Below are 21,190 nucleotides of genomic sequence, written 5' to 3' on the forward strand. Positions count from 1 at the left end.
CTCGATTCTCTTCTTAATCGTGAGCGCTGTCTTCACCGCTTAAATCGCCGACACTTTTACCGGGAACGGGGGTGCACGGCCGGGCTTCGTCTGTGTCGCTGGCCCCCTCGTCACTGTCGACCTGGGTCGGATTCCGTGCATCTGGTAGCGAGCGTAACGAGGCCACTCCCCCGCAAGCGAGCATTTGCTCTGGAGCAAATTTAATCCAGCTGCGTTCCATGTGCACATTTGTTTCGGAGTAGCGTCGCAAACGAGCATTTGCTCTGGAGCAAATTTTTAAACCACCTCCCTGAGGTGGATCAAATTTGGTTCGGTATAAGCTCTTTAGTGGAGCTACGCCGGAGCAAATGTGCACGTGTGAATGCTCCCTGACTTTGATAACTGGTGGGTTAGGATGTGATCCTGGAGGCTGCTTACTTCACATAATTTATATTCTTCTTAATGCTGTTCTTTTACTGTATTAAAAAAAGACAATAGTCAAAGAAAAAGAGCATTACACCATGTGTTTGCTAAACTGCGAGCGTGTGAAGTGTGCCGAGGTCTGGCATGACATTTTGCACAAGGGTGGGCAAACTTTTGGAATATGTTTTGTGCTCATTAAGCACAAGTTGTCACAACCTACCTGGACGTTTGCTTTGGAAATGTAGACCTCTGACGTGTAGGCATAGCTCACCAACATGCCAACCATCTGTGGCTCTACTCCATTGATGGCCACCCGCTCCTGTTTGGACTCCTTCAGGTCAGTGGTAAACATTGCCTAGTGGAGGCCAGCATCAAGTCACAACCCACGGCAAGGGCTTCGGTATCACATGAAATGGGGACGGGTCAAAGACAATTTGTGGCAACATTAACTCAGGGGTACCTGGAAGTAAGAGCTGAAGGAGGCCAGCACGATGCGGTGACAGGGGAACTCCTGTCCACCGCAACACAGTGTGACATCACAGAATGAGTTTTCGAGCCGCAGGGTGTTGAGGCCCTGCAAGACCGTGTTGGGGTGCCGGGCTTCCACAAACAAGTAATCTTCGCCGCTGCACGGGGATGCGGGAGTAGCTGGGGCGCAGGTCTCCTCTTGGATGTTGGCAATCAGAGAGTTGGCTGCCACAATCTCAGACATTTCCGACGCTGGCGAGAAATCCTGCGAATCAGACGGAGAAACAAGAGGGGAAAAAGCGGCACTTTTAAATGCCGTTCCACACTGGGCAGTTAAACTGCACTCAGAATGACGAGCTCCAAAATCATGTCAAGTCGTTATATTACGTAAAACACAAAAATTTCACATCTCAGAGTCTGGCGGCCAGAAATCGACTTGTTAGCTCGCTTACTAATGAGGCTTAATTTTGCAAGGTAACGGTAACAGATTAGCTGTCGGTTTGACGAATTCGTTGACCTCCCCCGTCATTTTAATAGCGAACGGAGCAGTGACATTGCAAACTTCGTAATAAGAGAGTGTAATTACCTGTAGGCATAATCGTGCTGCAACCGTGCTCATAAACACTTTTAATCCCGGCAAGGTAAACGATAAAACTGAGTGTAGACTCTTGTTCTATTTATAGGGGGTTGGTAAACAACTCTTCAGGCTCGTTACTGCCACTCACTGGCAAAGAGGCGTAGTGTTTCCCGACCTTTATTGAGCGGGCACCCATTTGACATTAAATATACTGTAAATCGCGGCACAATCCTACCACAGGTGAAAAAATGTCTTCAATTTGCTCGTAAATTTATTAGTGTGTGAAATCTGGGCCTGTTTAATTGAATAAAAAGCTCATATACTCGCAGGAAGCAGTGATTTATTCTGTTATATGGATGGCAATGCGTACAAACACAGTTTTATTGTACTTTCTGAAAATCTCATGGAAGAGCATTTATTGGTCCTCTTGAGTCTTGCCTTCACTATACGTCACCAATATAGATAGATGGCCCACGTTCCTGTGTTTTTAATTTTTATTGCTATGTTTGACTGTTTGTCATGTTTATAAAATGGTAGCAAAAAGCAAAAATGGATGGCTGTGTCCTTTTAGCCTTTTAACCCCTGCAAAATTTTAAAGTAGATACAAGGGGAAATGTTACTTTTCGACAGCAATTCAAACCTGCCGGCCTTTAGGTCACAGGTCACTTGACCAATCACCTGAAGTTATCCGCAGTATTTATTTGAAATATGGTATCACAGGAGCTCAGTTTTGGACCTCTTTTCTATATCTTTCACACATAATACTGAGGCCTTCTGAAACAGTGTTATACTCCAAAACAGCCAAAGAAAGTCAAATTAACAATTTATTGATTAAAAAAAAGTTGTCCACAATATGAATGTTTTACAAGTGCATTGATCCAATCATTAAATGAACACATTTCTGTTAATATTTGAATTTGACTTGAAGAGACAGGTTTATATTCCATTTCCTAATGGCTGACTCAAACACGGAGACAGTTATTGCATGAGGCCTGCTGTACATGGAGCACTTGGCGAAAAGTGACTGAACTGAACAATTGACAAGAAAATACACTCAATGACTCGTCACGCCGCACCAAGCGACTGAGTACCACACACTTACCGGCACACTGTAATGGAAAAACTGTAACTCTGTATTGGGTTTTGAGGCCCAACATTCAATATATTGTACTCTATTATTGGTTAATTGAACCACAAAAACATGGCGCAATTGTCAAGAATGAAGCGGATGGCCACAAAGAAGACCAAACGGGGAAGAATAAGGAGAGAGTATGGATATTTTGAAACGCTGTTGGCAATGATCGAAAGCTTGGTGCGTGCAAGGCCTTTCTCGCACACAAGATATTTTTGTTTGATCACTGAATCACCTTTTGTGCAGTACATCAAACAACAAATTGTAAGTGTCATGTTTTATTGAGGTTATCACAGGCAGCTGTCTCCCATAACACCCGGTCTCTCCAGCGCATTCTTACGACGCGCTACAGCTTCCAGGATCTTCTTCCGGGGCCCCAACTGGATGCGAATGCTTTTAAGGTCTTCGTCGGAGCAGAGCATGAGCGCCTCCAGGTCCAGGTGCTCTCTGGTGAACGCAAGGGCAAACTCGGGCAAGGAGACAGATGACAAGAATGCATCAAGTGGAGATGTTTCCTCCTCATCGTCATCCAGGCCCAGATCGTCCTGTTCCCATGGGACCTCCGCGTCGACGTTGCCCTCCAGGCCAGAAGAGTCTTCCTCTCCCTCGATCGTTTTATTCTGAACGAGGAAGCCAAGGTTCTCGTTGTTCCCACTGGCGATGTCTTCTGTGTCCATACTCATCCTCTTCATGAAAATAAGACCACCCAGGCCAGGCCTGTTGAAGATGGATTGTTTGACTTGACCTAATTCGTCGTCATTCCCGTAGCCGGCCTCTCTTTCATCTTCGAGCATGCTCTCGTCCTGCTCGTTGAAAACATCCAAAAATTCCGGATTCTCCGACGCTGGGTCCTCTTGTTTGAGGAAAATGACGTTCCCATCTCCTGCAGATCGCTGCAGAGTGCCCTTTTCTTTTTTCCCAAGCTTCTTTTGCAGTGTTCCTTTCACCCTAGCTGTCAGGGAGTCGGATTTGTCAGAGGCGATGAGTTTGGAAAACTGCTCATTGATGCCAGTCACGGTGCCAACGCTCGACAAGGTCGAGGTATCGCTCGGATCTGAACCGGCCCCCGAGGCATCCGTCCCGCGGTACATCTTATCCATCTTGCTTTGGTGTCTCCGCTTCACCTTCTCACAAAGTTTCACCCGTTTCTCCGCTTCCTTACTGGCCTCTTTCTTTAACCGGACGACTCTCTTTGGATTCTGATTGGTCTGCTGCGAGGCGGCGGCATCCAAGAAGCGCACGCACTCCATGCGGTCCCGCGAAGCAGCCACATCCATCGCCGTGTGCAGCTCGTTGTCCAGCGCGAACAGGTTGCCGTCGAAACTGACGAGGAAGCTGAGGATGTGCATGTGGCCATTGGCGGCGGCATGGTGCAGCGGTGTGTTTCCCCAGATGTCACTTCTGTTGGGGTCTCCCCTGTCACACACAAAACACCTTCCTATTACTTGTATAGTCATCATTATTCCACGTTATCCATCCATCCATCCATCCATCTATTTTCGATACCACTTTTGGTCAATAGGGTCATGTGAATCATTATTCCACGTTATTCATCCATCCATTTTCGATACCACTTTTGGTCAATAGGGTCATGTGTGGGCTGGAGCCTATCCCAGCTGTCTTTGAGGGGGCGGGTACAGGCACACTGTGGACTGACAGTCAGTCAGAGAGCACAATGAGACCAAAAAAAACCCATCAAACTCAGATTGGCATGTCGTTTGGAGGCACCAATAAACTTAACGTTTTTGAAAACTAATGACTGAATGCAGCAACTACTCGACACATCGACTAGTTGCTGACGGTCGATTATGCAACGACGGTTGAAGCTTGAAGTTGTTTAATCCCCAATCATGCGTTGTGGTATTAACACCGACCCTGTCCTGAAAGCAACTGCTGGCGTGTCCATCCCTCAAGCATGTGTAAATATTTCACTGAAATGTAACCGTAGCACGGTCACATATACTGTATATGCAAGTCTAGCCTCAAATACAACAGTACAAGTGCTATGAACTAATAGATTGGTACCGCTAGCTAATAAACAACCGATATCCTAATGTCAGCTGTCATTTAGCAAATTCACAAAACACTTGTCTTATAACAGACAGAGGATGCTTTGATGATGCAACGAGCAGTTTCAACAACCTCTTTGTTGTCGAAAGGAATAAACACACACACACACACACACACACACACACACACACACACACACACACACACACACACACACACACACACACAAAAACACATTTTTTTTCACTCAATGTTTTTTCCAGCAGACAGCCAGACACACATTCATACTCATTATTCACTGGCTACACCCCCTGATTCACTCAACCAATCACAAATCCCCTTAATAACCTTCACTGCCTCACAGGCACCTCAGAACATTTAAAACGATAGCAACAAACCACATAAGACAACTGCAAGGTTCTTACTATACATGACTGAATAAAAACCTTCCGTTTTTAAACTGCAGTACTAAAGTCAGTTGAAACCCTGTGTTTGTGTGATGTGAATTAGTATTAGAGTTATTTGGGTTCTGACAGTCTGTGAGTCCTTAAATTGTCTAAATGTGGAAAAGAATGTGACTGAAAATAATAGTGATGTCACCGATTAGTCAAGGTTGACTCGACTATTATCAAATTTGCATGAGTTAAGAAAATCTGAAGTCATTCAACCCTGACCATCATAGCTACAAATGCTCAAAATGTGGCCAACGAAATCATTTGGAAATCAAACACAGGCAAGATAAATTGGTAATCCATTAAGATGTAAAGTCCTCAACAGGTGTGCCTCACTGTTCCAGTCATAAAAAGTCATGACAGCAGCAACTGCTGTGCGTGTCATGAACAATGCGACAATTATTTATGGCCACGTTATTGAAACGAGCCTTGCCTTTCATTGGGAAGATTGTCAGTGAGAATGACGTGCTAGTTAGTGACCAGGCTCTTTTGTGGTGTCTAATGAGGGCTGGAGATGGGAGTGTCTAGGGGTGAATAAAGGATTCTTTTGTTTTTTTTCCCCCTTGCTGAAATATTTGGCTCAGCCGATCAGAGAGTTGCCACGAAATTGGATCAACGTTTTGGTTTGGTTTTGATGATCATAGTGGAATGTTAATGTGTGAGTGACTCACGTTGCAGCACTAGTAAAATGATTCATTTTTGCACATTTGCACTGATGTGCACTGATTACACTAAAAACATGGCTGCTACCAGTGGAACTACTTGTTTACAAAAGCGGAGTCAGTGTTGATCATTTAGCAGTTTGGTAAAACTATATTTACTGACTTTTCCAACTTCTGAAAAAGCTATTAGTGTGATTGAACACACACACACACACACACACACACACACACACACACACACACACACACACACAAATAAAAAGTGTGTGTTTCATATAGGCAGTAATAAAGCAAATTGTATACGAGGAAACAAATAAAAAGGTATGTTTCGTATCGGCAGTAATAAAGCAAATCGTAAACGAGGAAAAAAATCCCAAAAGGGGAAAACAGAAAGCATGAATTGTTTTGAATAACGTGTCTTTTGGTTTTTCTATAAGCCAGAGTAAAAAATTATTACAATCAATTTTGGGGGAAAATAAACTGAGACAATGCTTTAAGGCCATCTCACCAAACCCCGTTACATTATTTCTGTTCAGAAAATGAGAAATGAGAATAGCTTAGGAGTCCAAATAAGGTTAAATGATCTCAACTCACCCATTACACTTCATTTATGATCCAAACAAATCTATAAAGCACACATATTCTGCATATGAATCCAAGAGGCGATGAAGAAGTTACAGAACAATTCTCACCCTCTGCTGCATATGAGCTGGAGCGCATCCACATGTCCATGAAAAGCAGCCAGCAGAGTGGGCGTCATGCCATCTTCATCCGGAGAGTTTAGGTCCTTCCTGGTGGCCTCCTTCAAAAGGTCCAGGTAACCGTCAATGGCCGCTTTGTGGTAGCGAGACATGGCTGTCCTCTCCTAGGAAGACAAAGAGAGAGCAGAAACAAATTCTTCACCTTCCTCAGGAGCACAAAGCCTTCAGACCAAGTGAGCTCACACAGGGCGTCAACATGTCAGCAGCTCAGAGCCATAAAACAATGGCAAAGTCCAGTCCAGTGCACAAACCTCCCATTTTGTGGCAATTAGCCTGCTGCAGGCCTGCTTTACTGATTCCATTCTACAGTCCTTATCTCTTCTATGACAGCTGCAATAAATGGTCACTATTTCCTCCATTAAATTGGTTGATTAAAATGTGTTCATTCATTTTAAATGTGTATGTTTGGTTTTTATTGATATCCTTTGCTACAAATTACTTGGTCCATTTAACCACTTTACATACTAAATGTAGTCCTGGCAAATTTTAGCCCACCCTTGATGAGGGAATTGAAATACACAAATATTACTGTAGCATAATTGAGCAATAATTTATTTCAAAATGTTAGCCCCATACCATAATTCCCTGAGTAATTTTTAACATACGGTTGCAACATCAATAAATAAAACACCAAAATGCTTGATTTTTCCCCCCCTTGTACTGTTTGTAATGTTTCTATCTATCTATCTATCTATCTATCTATCTATCTATCTATCTATCTATCTATCTATCTATCTATCTATCTATCTCTGCCAGGTAGCTTAGCATTAATGTGGTGTAATTGCCTCGTAAACTGTCAGATGGCGCTCGTAAGTAGTACTGCCTTGTGCGCACCACGAAGAAGGAATGCGGAAGCCAAATGAATGGGGGAGTTAACAACGGCGTTATTTCCTGGTTCTTCTAATGTGACAGTTTGGCATGCCCATGTGAATGTTTGACTCCGAACAACTATTACTCAGCAAGCCAGACGGTTAAGACTCGAAGTTCTTGCCGCACAAACCGTGTGCCGTGACCGGGAAGAGGCTATCAATATGTCCGTTAATGGAAGTTCGCCGGTCGCCCTGCTATCCTACGAGACTCTGGTTCACGCTGTGGCAGGTGCAATGGTGAGTGGAAGAAAGAGAAATACGATAGCAAGACGTCAATACTACCGTTCGTAACTTTCAACTGAATCTCGGTAATTTTATTTGTTATTTCAGGGCAGCGTGACAGCAATGACCACCTTTTTCCCTTTGGACACAGCGAAAAGTCGACTGCAGGGTTAGTTCCCCTTGAAAAGACAGACACAAACAAAAAGAAAGCAATGCTAATCACAATAGAAGGGCTGATGAATAGCACCAGTGTCACGGTGTTATAACCATTTTAGTAATACTTTTTTTAAACACAAACAGTGGCACAACACATGTAGACAGCCAATATAGCAATTATCAATACTCACAGGTATCTATTCTTTATCCTCTGAAAAAAGACTTCACATTACAGCAGTTCACTGAGATGTTGTGACAGTCTCCATGTATATCCAAATGTCTCTATGATACTTCCCACCAGGTGACCAAGATGCACCCACCACAGGGAGCCACACAATCCCAGTGAATTACTCATGATGCACAAAGAGTTTAATTCTTCACATTCAATCTAATTGTCTAATTACTATTTGTTATTAAAAAGTACAATATTATTTTGACATTTTCCTTATGACAGAACACATTACGAACAAAGGTTGAATCAAAGCAACTTGACTCGTTTGTTGAATTTGATGTATTTTTTTCTTGTTTTCCTTGTTGAAAACTTTGTTAATGTTAATAAAAACTAATGTTTAAAACTGACTATTGCGCTATTCGGCTAACGATAATGTCAATGCTCAGCAGGCCAGATTGGAGAACATAGTGGGCTGTATAGTATGTGCCTTAAGAATTTAGCTTCTCATGATGAAATGGATCGGACCAACTAACATATAGTGTTGTTTTTTATTTTTTTGTTTTTTGTTTTTGTAGTTGATGAGAATAGAAAGTCCAAATCCACACCGGTCATCCTAGCCGAGATAGCGCAGGAAGAAGGCATGTAAGTATGCAAATGGCTTGGTCCTGTGCTGGTGATGTGCGCAGATGACTGACCACTCTCTGCGAATGACACGTTACAGGCTGGCTTTGTACAGAGGCTGGTTCCCGGTCATCTCGAGCCTCTGCTGCTCCAACTTTGTCTACTTCTATACCTTCAACACATTGAAGAGGCTGACGGTCACAGGGCCACAGCAGTCGAGACTGGGCAAAGACCTGCTCATGGGCATCATATCAGGTGAAACGTAATCCGCTCTTTGATGCTGGGAAATATTGTCAAATGAATTTGTCCCATGCCGAAACTATAATTGTGTCAAGGGAAACCAAATGTCGCTGTTGCTCATGCAGGCGCGGTGAATGTGATACTAACAACGCCCATGTGGGTGGTCAACACTCGTCTGAAGCTCCAGGGGGCCAAATTCAGAAATGAGGACCTTCATCAGTCACACTACAAGGGCATTTTTGGTGTGTGTAGCTGTCAACTTATAATCAAACCTTTTCTGTGAGACGGAGGGTTATTTTTTTGTGCCTTTCCTTCTTTAGATGCGTTCTCCCAGATTATAGGGAACGAAGGGGTGGCGACGCTGTGGAACGGCATGCTGCCCTCGCTCATCCTCGTCTTAAACCCAGCTGTGCAGTTCATGTTCTATGAGTCCATGAAGAGGGGGGCAGGAAAAGGTGGCAGGAAGGTGAGCAGAAACTCCAAAACAAGTGAATGAATAAGACTTTGGATTTCAGAAAATGCACTTTATTACTTCAAACTTAAAACAGGATTTACTGGAAACATGACAAAAGATCAAATTTAGCCTTGGGTGATGATTTCAAGGGTTCTTTTCTCCTCTTTAAACTATCAACTTAAAAAGGATTTCATTTATTTTCCTGCATGTATATGCTCAAAATGGGCCTACGTCTTTCTCCATTGGTTCCTAATATCATGAAAAAAATTATTAAATGAAATTATTTTGATGGCAGTGGCACACTTGTCGACTGGTTAGCACATCCGCCTCACATTGCAGAGGTTCGGGTTTTGATTCCAGGCTCTGGCGTTCCTGTGTGGGCATGTTCTCTCCGTGCCTGCATGGGCTTTCTCCGGGTACTTCGGTTTCCCCTCACATTCGAGGAACATGCATTGTAGGTTAATTGAATACTCTAAAATTGTCCCTAAGTGTAAGTGTGAATGGTTGTTTGTCTATGTGTGCCCTGTGATTGGCCGGCAACCAGTTGAGGGTGTACACTGCCGACGGCCCGAAGACGGCACATAGGCCCCAGCACGCCCTCGACCCTTGTGAGGAGAAGCGGCTCAGATAATGAATGGATATTATGATGACTGCGCTGGCACTCTTCCACAGATATCATCTGCAGAGATCTTCCTCATCGGAGCTGTTGCCAAAGCCATCGCAACCACCGCCACGTATCCACTGCAGACAGTTCAAGCCATACTCAGGGTAAGTACTGGATTATGTGTTGGATTTTGTGATTGTTTGTTCTTTGCTTAGTTGGGAGTTTAATCAATTTATTGATTAATTGAATCGGAGGCAAAATAGACTACACTACTTGGTTGCCACCAGTAGAGGCGCTGTTTATTTCTTCTCCTCGAGTTTGCCACCCAAGGAGGAACAAACATGATGTTAGCTTGGGGAAGTTGAGTTCCATCCATAATTCTGCTTTTGAAACAGTAATTTCAGAAAATTCAGAGAGCAATTCTACTGTTTCAAGTAATATTTTCATCAATATCAATCGATTATTGCGTATCCCATGTATTGTAACTAATTGTTTTTATTTTGTGATTGTTCACATAAGGGCATTCTACAGTTAACCACCCCTTTAAACTGAAACATTTCATAAGTTTGTGTTGTGCACATTTGTTATTTTGAATATTAAATTTAGTACTTTGTCCATTTTCGTACCTCTGGGGCCACAGTAGATTTTGCTTCGGTTTCGCGGGCTCTCGATGTTAAACATGCTGACGTGTTCATTTTTACTGAGTGATTAAGTGCGTGCTTGTCTTATCAGTTTGGCCAGTACAAAGGTGATGGCAAGGGCAGCCTGATGGGAAGTCTGGCAAGTATTTTCTCCTTGCTGATGGAACGAATTCAGTAAGTGCTGCTCTTAAGACGCACCGACAACCCTGCTTTGTCTCTTCATCCATTTTGCGTACTGTTTTGTTAATATAATACAGTAAAATACGTCTTTATTTGCCTAGCGCTTTTCACAACAGTTGTCGTGCCTGCACACTATACAGCTATTAATGAAAAAAACAACAACTTTGGAGTGGAAGTAAGAGTAAACCGAGATATTGTGTTTGCAGAAGTGCGCACACCCTCTCATAACACGGGATATATCTCTGCTCATTAATAGACCAATCACATCATCATTCATTTTCACAAACTAGGACAGTTAGTGTGAATAACGTGGTGTCGTTCGTGATCTGTGGATTATTTGATCAAGTTTATCACAGATATTATATTCTGGCATTGAGCGACTGTTTTCATTTGTGGAAAAATCTCATAATAATCGTCCTCCAAGTGGAATCTGGGTTGAACTGCGACAGGAGCTAAGTTATTGAGGATCAGTCTAAAGTCCAGATCATATTTGGATTACCAGTCCGTGTATGATGGCTGGTGGTTCATTAAAAAAACGCGTGTTCTATTTGTGACAGGAAGCACGGCGTTCTGGGGCTGTACAAAGGCCTGGAGGCCAAGCTGCTTCAGACAGTGCTAACGGCCGCCCTCATGTTCGTCGTGTACGAGAAGATCACCGCCGCCACCTTCAAGCTCATGGGCCTGCACAGGAAGATAAAGCAATGAGTAGGTAGTCACTTGCAGTACAAATCCAGCCGTGCCAGGTGTGGATGCACTGAAGAGTGGGACTGACACAGCTTCCAAGTCTCTGCTCAATGATGCACATTAACCAGAAGGAGGTGACGTACATTAAACAGATAAAGTTTGGTTACCACAGTCAACCAGCTCATGAGATTTAAACAACTAACAGCAATTTACCTCAAAAAGGGCCTCTACTGAACCAGTTCTCATCCTGTTTTGAATTTCAGGGGATGCTGAAGATCACTATTCGTCTTAATAGGATTTGGAAGTTGAAAATGTGATTTTTAATTGAACCAAAGTTGTGTGTGACTCTGAATTAATGACCAAAGGGGAAAAAAATAACGTTAAGTGCTCTTTAGACAGGTTTATTGACACAGTGGCATTTTATATCAACAGTCCTCATTAACATTGCTGTCAGTGATTGTCACTGGAACTGATGCAGGTGGTAAAACACAAAGACCAGTTATATGCAGTTTCATCATATATTTTTTTTAAAAGCCTCTCGCTCCAACCCGTCCCCTAGTGAGGAGAAAGGATCTGGAAAAAGGACGTATGGTTGTCCAACACAACTTTTACAATGTTCTTGAATCATTCCTATCTAGAAATGACCCATTGAACCGGGTCATCGGTTGCAAGAAGAAAAACACACATTATTCATACAACATTATGTGAAAGAAAGTCCAATGTGCCGCCTTGGTTCGATTGTGAATGTCATTGCAAAGTGTTACCTCTTCAAAAGCTCACCATTGCTGTTGGTGGCATGAACAAGTGCCTGTGGTGCAGAAAGTGAGCCGGACACAATTAATTAGTCGAAAGTCAGACATGACGCAGGCTCATATCACTTGGGTGCTCTGGTTACCTGAAAATAACTCGTCATGCAACTATTACATGAAGCCATTTTCACTTGTTTGGTAATACTGTATTTGAAAGTATCCTGTATATTGCCTCAAATTACCGGTAATTATCTTACCAAAATCACTTTGTACTGTTGTAGTAATACAAGGGGTTTAATAAAAAAAATAATAAAATAACACAATTCAGAGATTGAAGGTTTTTTTTTCTTAGCTTGGAAGAAGGACAACACACTATTTCCTCAGCAGTTACAGTATTTATTTCATCGTACATACTGATACACAGATTGAAAGCGTAACAAAAACTAACCCCAAAAACGAACCCCACAGCCATGACATAAAAGCGATGTCACCTAAATGGGAACTGCTGACAGACACACTTAGTTTCATAATTCATCATCAGTTCAAATTGAAAATCCATCACACCATCCTATTCTCTCTCCATTACGTTTCTGTCAGGTGAGTAGTTTGACTCGACGTTTGCTTTATACTACAGCGGTTAACTCGTTTTCTAATGACACGACAGGAAAAAACATTTGTACTGTTAAGGGTTTTAAGATTGCGGCAGTAACATTCTAGAATTCATTCACTTAACATGATTTTCATATGGAAAAAATTGCTTCGACTTGTAAGCCACAAACCATCGCAAATTTGATGGCGGTTCAACTTTGTTATTTTGCATGCATCATTTCGATTAGTATGAAATGAAGGTGGTGTGACTCCCTTTAGCTCATTTTCGTCACATACCAGTCAGGCAGGAAGGAATAAGAGGAGTTCCTGTGTACAGTGAAGGTCACGTCACTGAGTGCTTTCCGGGAGAACAGATACACCACACTGGAAGACCAGAGATGAATAGTTTGAATGGAGAGAAAAAAACAAACTGGATCATGCTATTTCTGAAGAAATTTTACGTGAATGCTGAAGTGCTGACTACACAGTGAGATCATCGAATTAGGTATGTAGAATGTGAGAATAAAATGAATGAGGACTTTACTTCGTGCCCTGTAGTTAGGTACAATCTGTAATGATAATTGCACACATGCATGCACTGACAAGCAGTTCTCTAGATTTGTGAAAAAAATATTCATGATAACAGACCAAATTTTGACAGGATTTTTTTTCAGGCTGGTGCCAGCGATTCAGCATTCACACAAGTGAAAGAAAGTACTTGAACTAGGAACTCACTGAGGATCATCTTCGATCACCACACGCTTGACAAAAGACAGGAAGTCGCTGCAGAAGTTCATGCAGACTTCTGGCTTCCAACCCAAGTACTCACCCTGCACAAAAGACAAAAAAAGCACGTTGTGGGCCTGCTTCTCCTGTAAAACAAGAAGTACTGTATACCTGAACCAGCTGTGGAATTTCGGCAGTTCGATAAGTCCGCACGGACACGACAAGCCCGTCGTCATTCTTGAAGCCGGCCACGATGCGAGGTACTCCGAGGAGGAAAGACTGTGCCCACCACTTGAGCAGCTTGAACCTGATGAGAAGAAAATCCCAGAGACCACACACAAGAGGTCGCTAAATCTCAAAATTTTGTCTTGTTCTATCGAGGTCAAAGTACACTTGTGTCAGATTACATCCTTCATCCTTGATGTCAATCAAAAACGTGAAAAAGCCAAGACTTGCAATTTGCAGTGAGAGTTGAATGCAAAGCTGATTTAGTGGCACCTCTGCGATTATTCGGAACTAACCTGCGGAACTTGCTCCGCTGTTTGTCTGTGTACATCTCTCCTGATGTCTTGAGCTCCACATAGCAGGCAGGAGGAGCCGGAGCGTTCGGATCTTTGTCCCGGCAGTCCACCTCGCCGGAGAACAGCAGCCTGTGGTCCGAAAGACGAGTTCGGACCACGCTGTAGTAGGCCTCATTGGAGTTGACCACGCCAGTCGAATCAGGTGTGCCGTCAATTTTGTCTTTGAGTGGGGGTGGGTGGGTCTGAATAATAATTACTCATAGAGTAATCCCTCTTATATTATCACTATTTAGAAATTCACGTATTCGCATATGAAAAAAAAATGTGCCGTAAAATGCCACAAGACACCGCCAACGTCCCTTCTTCATGGGAATTGGTGTGTCAAGGAATTATGTCGAAGTCATATATCTTGAACAGAGACAAGCTTTGTGTGTTTGGGAGGAGCTAAATTTAGCCCGGGTTCTTCATGGAGTTGAGTTGAGTTTCAATGTATCCAAGAGTTTCGGATCACCTTATTTTTCTGACTGAAGATTATTGAACATCAACCCTCTTCAATCCTGTTTTTTAAGCCTACTAAGAGCGATGGCTGTGGATTCATTTGATCATCTGTGTACATCTTTGGCCAGGATTATCAATATACTGTATATTGTGAAATAAATTATGGATAAAATCCAGATTTGTTTTCTGTCAACAGAGGGATTAATGCACTGTTTGTACAATATTTTTGTGTTATCGATTGCTCTTGCACTCTTCCATTTAAATGTGTTTATATGATGTGTGTTTAAAAGAACCGAAAGAAAAAGCCATGAATTCTATAAAAACATGCCTAGGGCATTTTTTTATGAAATGTATTTAGAAAGGGTATTTCTATGCTGCGTATTTCACTTGCAGCATGTTTTTTTTTTTTTTTTTTTTTTTGCGTGATATAATATAGAGCAAACAAAAACACTCCAACACTCCCGACAACAAACCGTGCAAGTCCTACCTGCGCATATGTACTGCTCAAACTTGTACCCCCAGTATATATTCTCTTCGTGACTCTCAGTGCGGTTCTGTCGGCCCTGGCAAGCACTCGCAGTTTCCACTTCGTTGATGTAAAATACTCCTTGGAACTTGGTGACGGCTAGCGACCACTCAGTTTGACCTTCGTAAGGTGTGCATAAAACTTTGGTCAAACGGCCTCGCGATGTTACGAAGTCAAAGTCAGCTAAAGCTCTGGAGAGAAAAAAAAATGGAAAATGTTATTGTTTCAAAGCAAAAAGTCGGGGTAATGTGGTGCCTTGAAATACGAGTTCAACTGGTACCATGAGCTCGCTCGTGACAGAAAACCATATTTCCCCATTGAAATGAGTTGCTTCACTTCAATGAGCATTGTGCTGGTGTCACTTTGCCCACTTGGGGGCAGTATAAAACATGCGATATAGGATGTACATGGAGACGGTAACAGCTTTTCATTGAGCCGCATTCATAATTCAGGCCTGATCGAATTTGATTCTTGCAGAATAAGGTTCCGAACGGCCCATTTATGAAAAAAAAATGTAATGAATAAAATAACTTTTTTGGTACCTTAACATGATCAACTATAAAAATATGACTCAATACTTTGTCCTCAAGTATTTGTTTAACTTTACAACTGAGAAAAAAAATTGAAAATTGGCCTTTTTTTTTTTTTTGTTTTTTTTTTGCCCGAGTTTGTTTTTTTTTTTTTTGGGGGGGGGGGTGTTGAACGTCATTATCTTTGTCTTACATTATAATGTGTTCATGCATAAAATAAAAAGATGATAAAATATCGAATATCGTCGAGCTGATTAATCGATTGGGCCTTTGTGATGGTCATTCTTTGCCTATGATAAAGAATATACACTTTTGAGTGTTGTTGGATTATCCGTATGGGTACACTATTTGTTGTTACTGCGTTCAAATATCTGTTGGTTAAAGCACCTTGAGACTGATGCTATTCATTAGCCTGTCAATGGCGTTTTGCATAGCTTGTTCGCATTAAGCTATGTGGACTTAAGCAACGTGGTTGTTCTACATTGATTTTTTTTTTTTTTGGTTGGACAGTAAACCTCTGTGAGTAAAAGTGCTCATCTCTGAAAATTTATGCCCAGTCTAAAGCGGGAGAAAAAAATAATTGGCCGAACAACTGCTCGTATCTCACATCATCGTCACTCATATCTCAAGGCATCTCTGTCGTAACTTACGACGAGACGTACGATGCAGCCGTCCTCTGCATGAGTTTCGACTTGTTGGCCAAGATCCATTGCAGGATGTGTTCCAGATTTTTTCTGACATTCTCATCCCTCTTTATGTAGCGGTCACTGTAGCCGTTCCTCAGGTCAAAATTTGGTGTCTCGTCAGGTTCCACAATGTATCTCATTTGACTCTTGTCGTGGTGGAATCGCCGCTCCGTGTCGAGGGAGAAGGAACCCTCCTCCACTCGCTCTTTGAACGGAGGCGAGCATCTTGCATACGGCTCCTTTCTGGTACTCAAAGTCGCAGCGTACATTGTTGTCTGAAAGTGAGGGAACTCCAAATGAAAAAAAACCCGGAGGCTACAGAGTAAAGAATCGAAACACTGATCAGTTGGACTGGTGCATTTAAAAGTTTCAAGGTCAAATTAAGTTCACTTGTAAAGGTTTTAGCGCATTTGCGGTTCATCCCCAAATCCAATAAAAGTGTCGTTTTATTCAACAATAGAGGCATTCTAGTCCAAGTGTGAGTTTGGTTAACATCCTGAAGCTACTTACTAATAACTGTGCTTTAAATCAGCGGTCCCCCACCTTTTTTGCCCCACGGACCGGTTTAATGTCAAACAGTATTTACAGGGACCGGACTTTGAAATGTGGTACAACAAAATAATATGATATGACCTGCATGAAAAGTGTGGTATTTTCGAAGCATAATAATAAACACGTATCATGACACAAGGAACGTCCTATCTGGCCGCAACGCCCTCTGGTCGCTATGGTAACGTTCAAACGTGCCTTCAAAACAAGATACAGAGCAAATAAAAAGTGCATGACAAATACGAGTCACCAACGCCGCATGTTATGTAGAGTGGGTTTGGTATGCGGGAATCTCCCGTTAAGATAAATCCATATTTTAAGTCAGACTCCTGATACTGTCGATTAAATGTAGCCTTCTTTGTCTTGAAAGTTCTGTCTCCTGGCTGGGCCTTTTCCCCTTCCCAAACAAACTTTCCAAAGACGTTTGTTTTTTTACTCATTTTGCTAGCTCCTGGGTTTCATTTTAACGGTAACCTAAAACGGAACCGAGAAGCGCGCCTTGACCTGCGTCAACAGTGACGTACTGTACATGGATGTAACAGTGGCTCCTGTGATTTTTCAGATTCCAAAATGAATAAAACTGAAGTCATGTAAGTTATTTATTCTTTCTGTGCGGCCCGGTACCAAATGACCCATGGAGCGGTACCGGGCCGTAGACCGGGAGTTGGGGACAACTGCTTTAAATCATAACTGAGCATTTTCATCTTCACATCTTGGATCAGTACCGGTGGACCTTACATTTACAACCACTGAGTATTCATTGCCAGATTTTCTGAGCTTTTCACCCCAAACATTTGTCTGTAAATCATAAAGTGAGAACATCATTAAAAACAAATCACGCCTAATTGTTGAAACCAAATATTAATAAGTACATTTGATGGTCTATCAAACACAAGTTCAAGGCCATAAAAAAAAAAAAGTCTCACCTTATCCGGGAACCAAGTGTGAGAGTGTGACGATCCCAACAGCACTGTCAAGACTTGTTGCCTTCACTTGGTTTTCTAAAAAAAATTCTCATACAATTCTGAGACTGGAGGTCTATTTCGTAGCTTGGAAGAAGGACAACACACTATTTCCTCAGTAGTTATTTATTTCATAGTACATACTGATACACAGATTGAAAGCATAACAAAAACTAATACCACAGCCATTAGATCAGGGGTGGGCAAACTTTTTGGCTCGGGGGCCGCATTGACTTTTAAAATTTGACAGAAGGGCCTGGTCAGCACCGCAAACTGTTTTTGCCCCGTGAGACAACTGACCCCCCCCCCCCGCCCCAAACAACAAGATTCCTGCTGTCTTTTCCCCATTCATTCAAAGGGAAGTCACATGACCCAAATGAAATCACTTCTCCCTAATAGTCCCCATTGTACCGCTGTTGGTCTGCAACCGCCACCGCCCCCCCAAAAAAAAGACATTAAAACCCAAATCTGATCCACCCCTTGTTCGCTATAATCTGGGAGAACACATCTAAAGGAGGAAAGGCACAAGAAAAGTAACCCTCCGTCTCACAGAAAAGGTTTGATTATAAGTTGACAGCTACACACACCAAAAATGCCCTTGTAGTGTGACTGATGAAGGTCCTCATTTCTGAATTTGGCCCCCTGGAGCTTCAGACGAGTGTTGACCACCCACATGGGCGTTGTTAGTATCATGAAATGAACGCAATCATTCACATTGAACCTTAATTGTGGACCAACCTTCGGCAGGCCGGATTAAAAAGACCAACGGGCTGGATGCGGCCCGTAGTTTGCCCACCTCTGCATTAGATAAAAGCGATGTCACCTAGATATTAACTGCTGACAGACACATTTAGTTTCATAATTCATCATCAGTTCAAATTGAAAATCCATCACAAACCCCGAAGTGCTTGTGTTCAGAACATTTTGCACATATTAGAAGCACAGAGAATCAGGGGTCAATTTGAGGTAAAATCCATCACACCATCCTATTCTCTCTCCATTACGTTTCTGTCAGGTGAGTAGTTTGACTTGACGTTTGCTTTATAATATAGCGGCATTTGTACTGTTAATAAAGGTTTTAAGATTGCGGCAGTGACATCCTGGAATTCATTCACTGAACATCATTTTCATATGGGGAAAAATTGCTTTCACTTGTAAGCCACAAAGCATCGCAAATTTGATGGCGGTTCAACTTTGTTATTTTGCATGCATCGTTTCAATGAATATGAAAGGAAGGTGGTGTGACTCCCTTTATCTCATTTTCGTCACGTACCAGTCTGGCAGGAAGGAATAAGAGGAGTTCCTGTGTACAGTGACGGTCACTTCACTGAGTGCTTTCCGGAAGAACAGATACACGACGCTGGAAGACCAGAGATTAATTGTTTGAATGGAGAGAAAAAAAAAAAAGCGTTGTTAGTATCACATTCACCGCCCCTGCATGAGCAACAGCGACAAATGGTTTCCATTGACGCAATTATAGTTTCGGCATGGGGCAAATTCATTTGACAATATTTCCCAGCATCACAGAGCGAATTGCGTTTCACCTGATATGATGCCCATGAGCAGGTCTTTGCCCAGTCTCGACTGCTGTGGCCCTGTGACCGTCAGCCTCTTCAATGTGATGAAGGTGTAGAAGTAGACAAAGTTGGAGAAGCAGAGGCTGGAGATGACTGGGAACCAGCCTCTGTACAAAGCCAGCCTGTAACGTGTCATTCGCAGAGAGGGGTCAGTCATCTGCGCACATCACCAGCACAGGACCAAGCCATTTGCATACTTACATGCCTTCTTCCTGCGCTATCTCGGCTAGGATGACCGGTGTGGATTTGGACTTTCTATTCTCATCAACTACAAAAACAAAAAACAAAAAAATAAAAAACAACACTATATGTTAGTTGGTCCGATCCATTTCATCATGAGAAGCTAAATTCTTAAGGCACATACTATACAGCCCACTATGTTCTCCAATCTGGCCTGCTGAGCATTGACATTATCGTTAGCCGAATAGCGCAATAGTCAGTTTTAAACATTAGTTTTTATTAACATTAACAAAGTTTTCAACAAGGAAAACAAGAAAAAAATACATCAAATTCAACAAACGAGTCAAGTTGCTTTGATTCAACCTTTGTTCGTAATGTGTTCTGTAATAAGGAAAATGTCAAAATAATATTGTACTTTTTAATAACAAATAGTAATTAGACAATTAGATTGAATGTGAAGAATTAAACTCTTTGTGCATCATGAGTAATTCACTGGGATTGTGCGGCTCCCTGTAGTGGGTGCATCTTGGTCACCTGGTGGGAAGTATCATAGAGACATTTGGATATACATGGAGACTGTCACAACATCTCAGTGAACTGCTGTAATGTGAAGTCTTTTTTCAGAGGATAAAGAATAGATACCTGTGAGTATTGATAATTGCTATATTGGCTGTCTACATGTGTTGTGCCACTGTTTGTGTTTAAAAAAAGTATTACTAAAATGGTTATAACACCGTGACACTGGTGCTATTCATCAGCCCTTCTATTGTGATTAGCATTGCTTTCTTTTTGTTTGTGTCTGTCTTTTCAAGGGGAACTAACTGCGGCAGTGACATCCTGGAATTCATTCACTGAACATCATTTTCATATGGGGAAAAATTGCTTTCACTTGTAAGCCACAAAGCATCGCAAATTTGATGGCGGTTCAACTTTGTTATTTTGCATGCATCGTTTCAATGAATATGAAAGGAAGGTGGTGTGACTCCCTTTATCTCATTTTCGTCACGTACCAGTCTGGCAGGAAGGAATAAGAGGAGTTCCTGTGTACAGTGACGGTCACTTCACTGAGTGCTTTCCGGAAGAACAGATACACGACGCTGGAAGACCAGAGATTAATTGTTTGAATGGAGAGAAAAAAAAAAAACTGGATCATGCTATTTCTGGAGAAATTTGACGTGAATGCTGAAAAGCTGACTCTGCACAGTGATATCTTTGAATTTGATATGTAGAATGTGAGAATAAATGAATGAGGACTTGACATCTTGCCCATTAGTTCGGTACAATTTGTCATGATAATTGCACACACGTGCACTGACAAACACTACTACAGATTTGTGAAAAAATATTAGCGATAACATACCAAATTTTGACAGGAATTTTTTTCCGCTCCGGCGCTCACGATATGCAAATAGTCTTCAGCATTCACACAAGTGAAACAAAGTACAGTGATCCCTCGCTATTTCGCGGTTCGTTCATCGCGGCTTCAGTGCATCGTGGATTTTTTTCAAACATATAAAAAAAAAACAACAACATTTTTTTTGAATTTTATTTATTTTTTAAATATACATGGAGTACAGTACTGTATATGTTGCTCTATGTGACTCGCTGTTGTTTTGCAGCTTCTTGCGGACCGTTTGTGGACTTAAAAAAGAAAAAAAAAATATATATATATATATATACGAATTTTATTTATTTTTTAAATATACATGGAGTACAGTACTGTATATGTTGCTCTATGTGACTCGCTGTTGTTTTGCAGCTTCTTGCGGACCGTTTGTGGACTTAAAAAAG

At 42.0% G+C, this 21,190-nt stretch overlaps 4 protein-coding genes and 2 long non-coding RNA genes across 8 annotated transcripts in view; 1 reads left to right on the forward strand and 5 right to left on the reverse strand.

Annotated features, from left to right (window-relative positions):
- LOC109515285 (kelch-like protein 20) overlaps positions 1–1,572 on the reverse strand; it is a 7,057-nt gene extending 5,485 nt beyond the window's left edge. For both annotated transcript variants that reach the window (XM_019868958.1, XM_019868948.1), the window contains exons 1-3: positions 1,457–1,572; positions 863–1,135; positions 623–757 (exon numbers count right to left, since the gene is read on the reverse strand). In XM_019868958.1, coding sequence (XP_019724517.1) covers positions 623–757; positions 863–1,135; positions 1,457–1,489 — 441 coding nt within the window. In that variant the 5' untranslated portion in view covers positions 1,490–1,572. The remainder of the gene's footprint in view (positions 1–622; positions 758–862; positions 1,136–1,456) is intronic.
- Positions 1,573–2,258: 686 nt separating this feature from the next.
- Positions 2,259–6,709, reverse strand: anks4b (ankyrin repeat and sterile alpha motif domain containing 4B). 2 transcript variants are annotated; one of them, XM_019868484.1, is made up of 3 exons: positions 6,396–6,450; positions 6,298–6,328; positions 2,259–3,995 (listed from the first exon to the last, which is right to left on the reverse strand). In XM_019868484.1, the coding sequence occupies exons 2-3, from the start codon at positions 6,309–6,311 to the stop codon at positions 2,870–2,872; spliced, it is 1,140 nt and encodes a 379-aa protein (XP_019724043.1). In that variant the 5' UTR covers positions 6,312–6,328; positions 6,396–6,450; the 3' UTR covers positions 2,259–2,869. The 2 variants fall into 2 exon arrangements, with proteins under 2 accessions (XP_019724043.1, XP_019724035.1); XM_019868476.1 differs by lacking the exon at positions 6,298–6,328 and having other exon boundaries at positions 6,396–6,709.
- Positions 6,710–7,301: 592 nt separating this feature from the next.
- slc25a17l (solute carrier family 25 member 17-like) lies at positions 7,302–11,673 on the forward strand. Its single transcript, XM_019868778.1, has 9 exons — positions 7,302–7,570; positions 7,664–7,724; positions 8,459–8,525; positions 8,605–8,759; positions 8,870–8,986; positions 9,065–9,210; positions 9,871–9,966; positions 10,535–10,617; positions 11,181–11,673. Exons 1-9 carry the CDS (start codon positions 7,496–7,498, stop codon positions 11,326–11,328), a joined length of 948 nt encoding a protein of 315 aa, XP_019724337.1. The 5' UTR covers positions 7,302–7,495; the 3' UTR covers positions 11,329–11,673.
- Positions 11,674–12,534: 861 nt separating this feature from the next.
- LOC109515002 (decapping and exoribonuclease protein-like) overlaps positions 12,535–21,190 on the reverse strand; it is a 23,453-nt gene continuing 14,797 nt past the window's right edge. Inside the window, exon 8 of the mRNA XM_019868524.1 lies at positions 12,535–13,028. Within this exon, the coding sequence (XP_019724083.1) occupies positions 12,920–13,028 (109 nt within the window). The 3' untranslated portion in view covers positions 12,535–12,919. The remainder of the gene's footprint in view (positions 13,029–21,190) is intronic.
- LOC109515180 (uncharacterized) lies at positions 15,035–17,679 on the reverse strand. The gene is made up of 2 exons (XR_002168133.1): positions 17,607–17,679; positions 15,035–15,106 (listed from the first exon to the last, which is right to left on the reverse strand). It is a non-coding gene; the product is annotated as an uncharacterized LOC109515180 (long non-coding RNA).
- On the reverse strand, positions 19,050–19,522 carry LOC109515177 (uncharacterized). The gene is made up of 3 exons (XR_002168130.1): positions 19,421–19,522; positions 19,187–19,341; positions 19,050–19,076 (listed from the first exon to the last, which is right to left on the reverse strand). It is a non-coding gene; the product is annotated as an uncharacterized LOC109515177 (long non-coding RNA).

This window comes from Hippocampus comes, unplaced genomic scaffold, assembly GCF_001891065.2.
Source record: "Hippocampus comes isolate QL1 unplaced genomic scaffold, H_comes_QL1_v1.1 scaffold98, whole genome shotgun sequence".
Taxonomy (NCBI): Eukaryota; Metazoa; Chordata; class Actinopteri; order Syngnathiformes; family Syngnathidae; genus Hippocampus; species Hippocampus comes.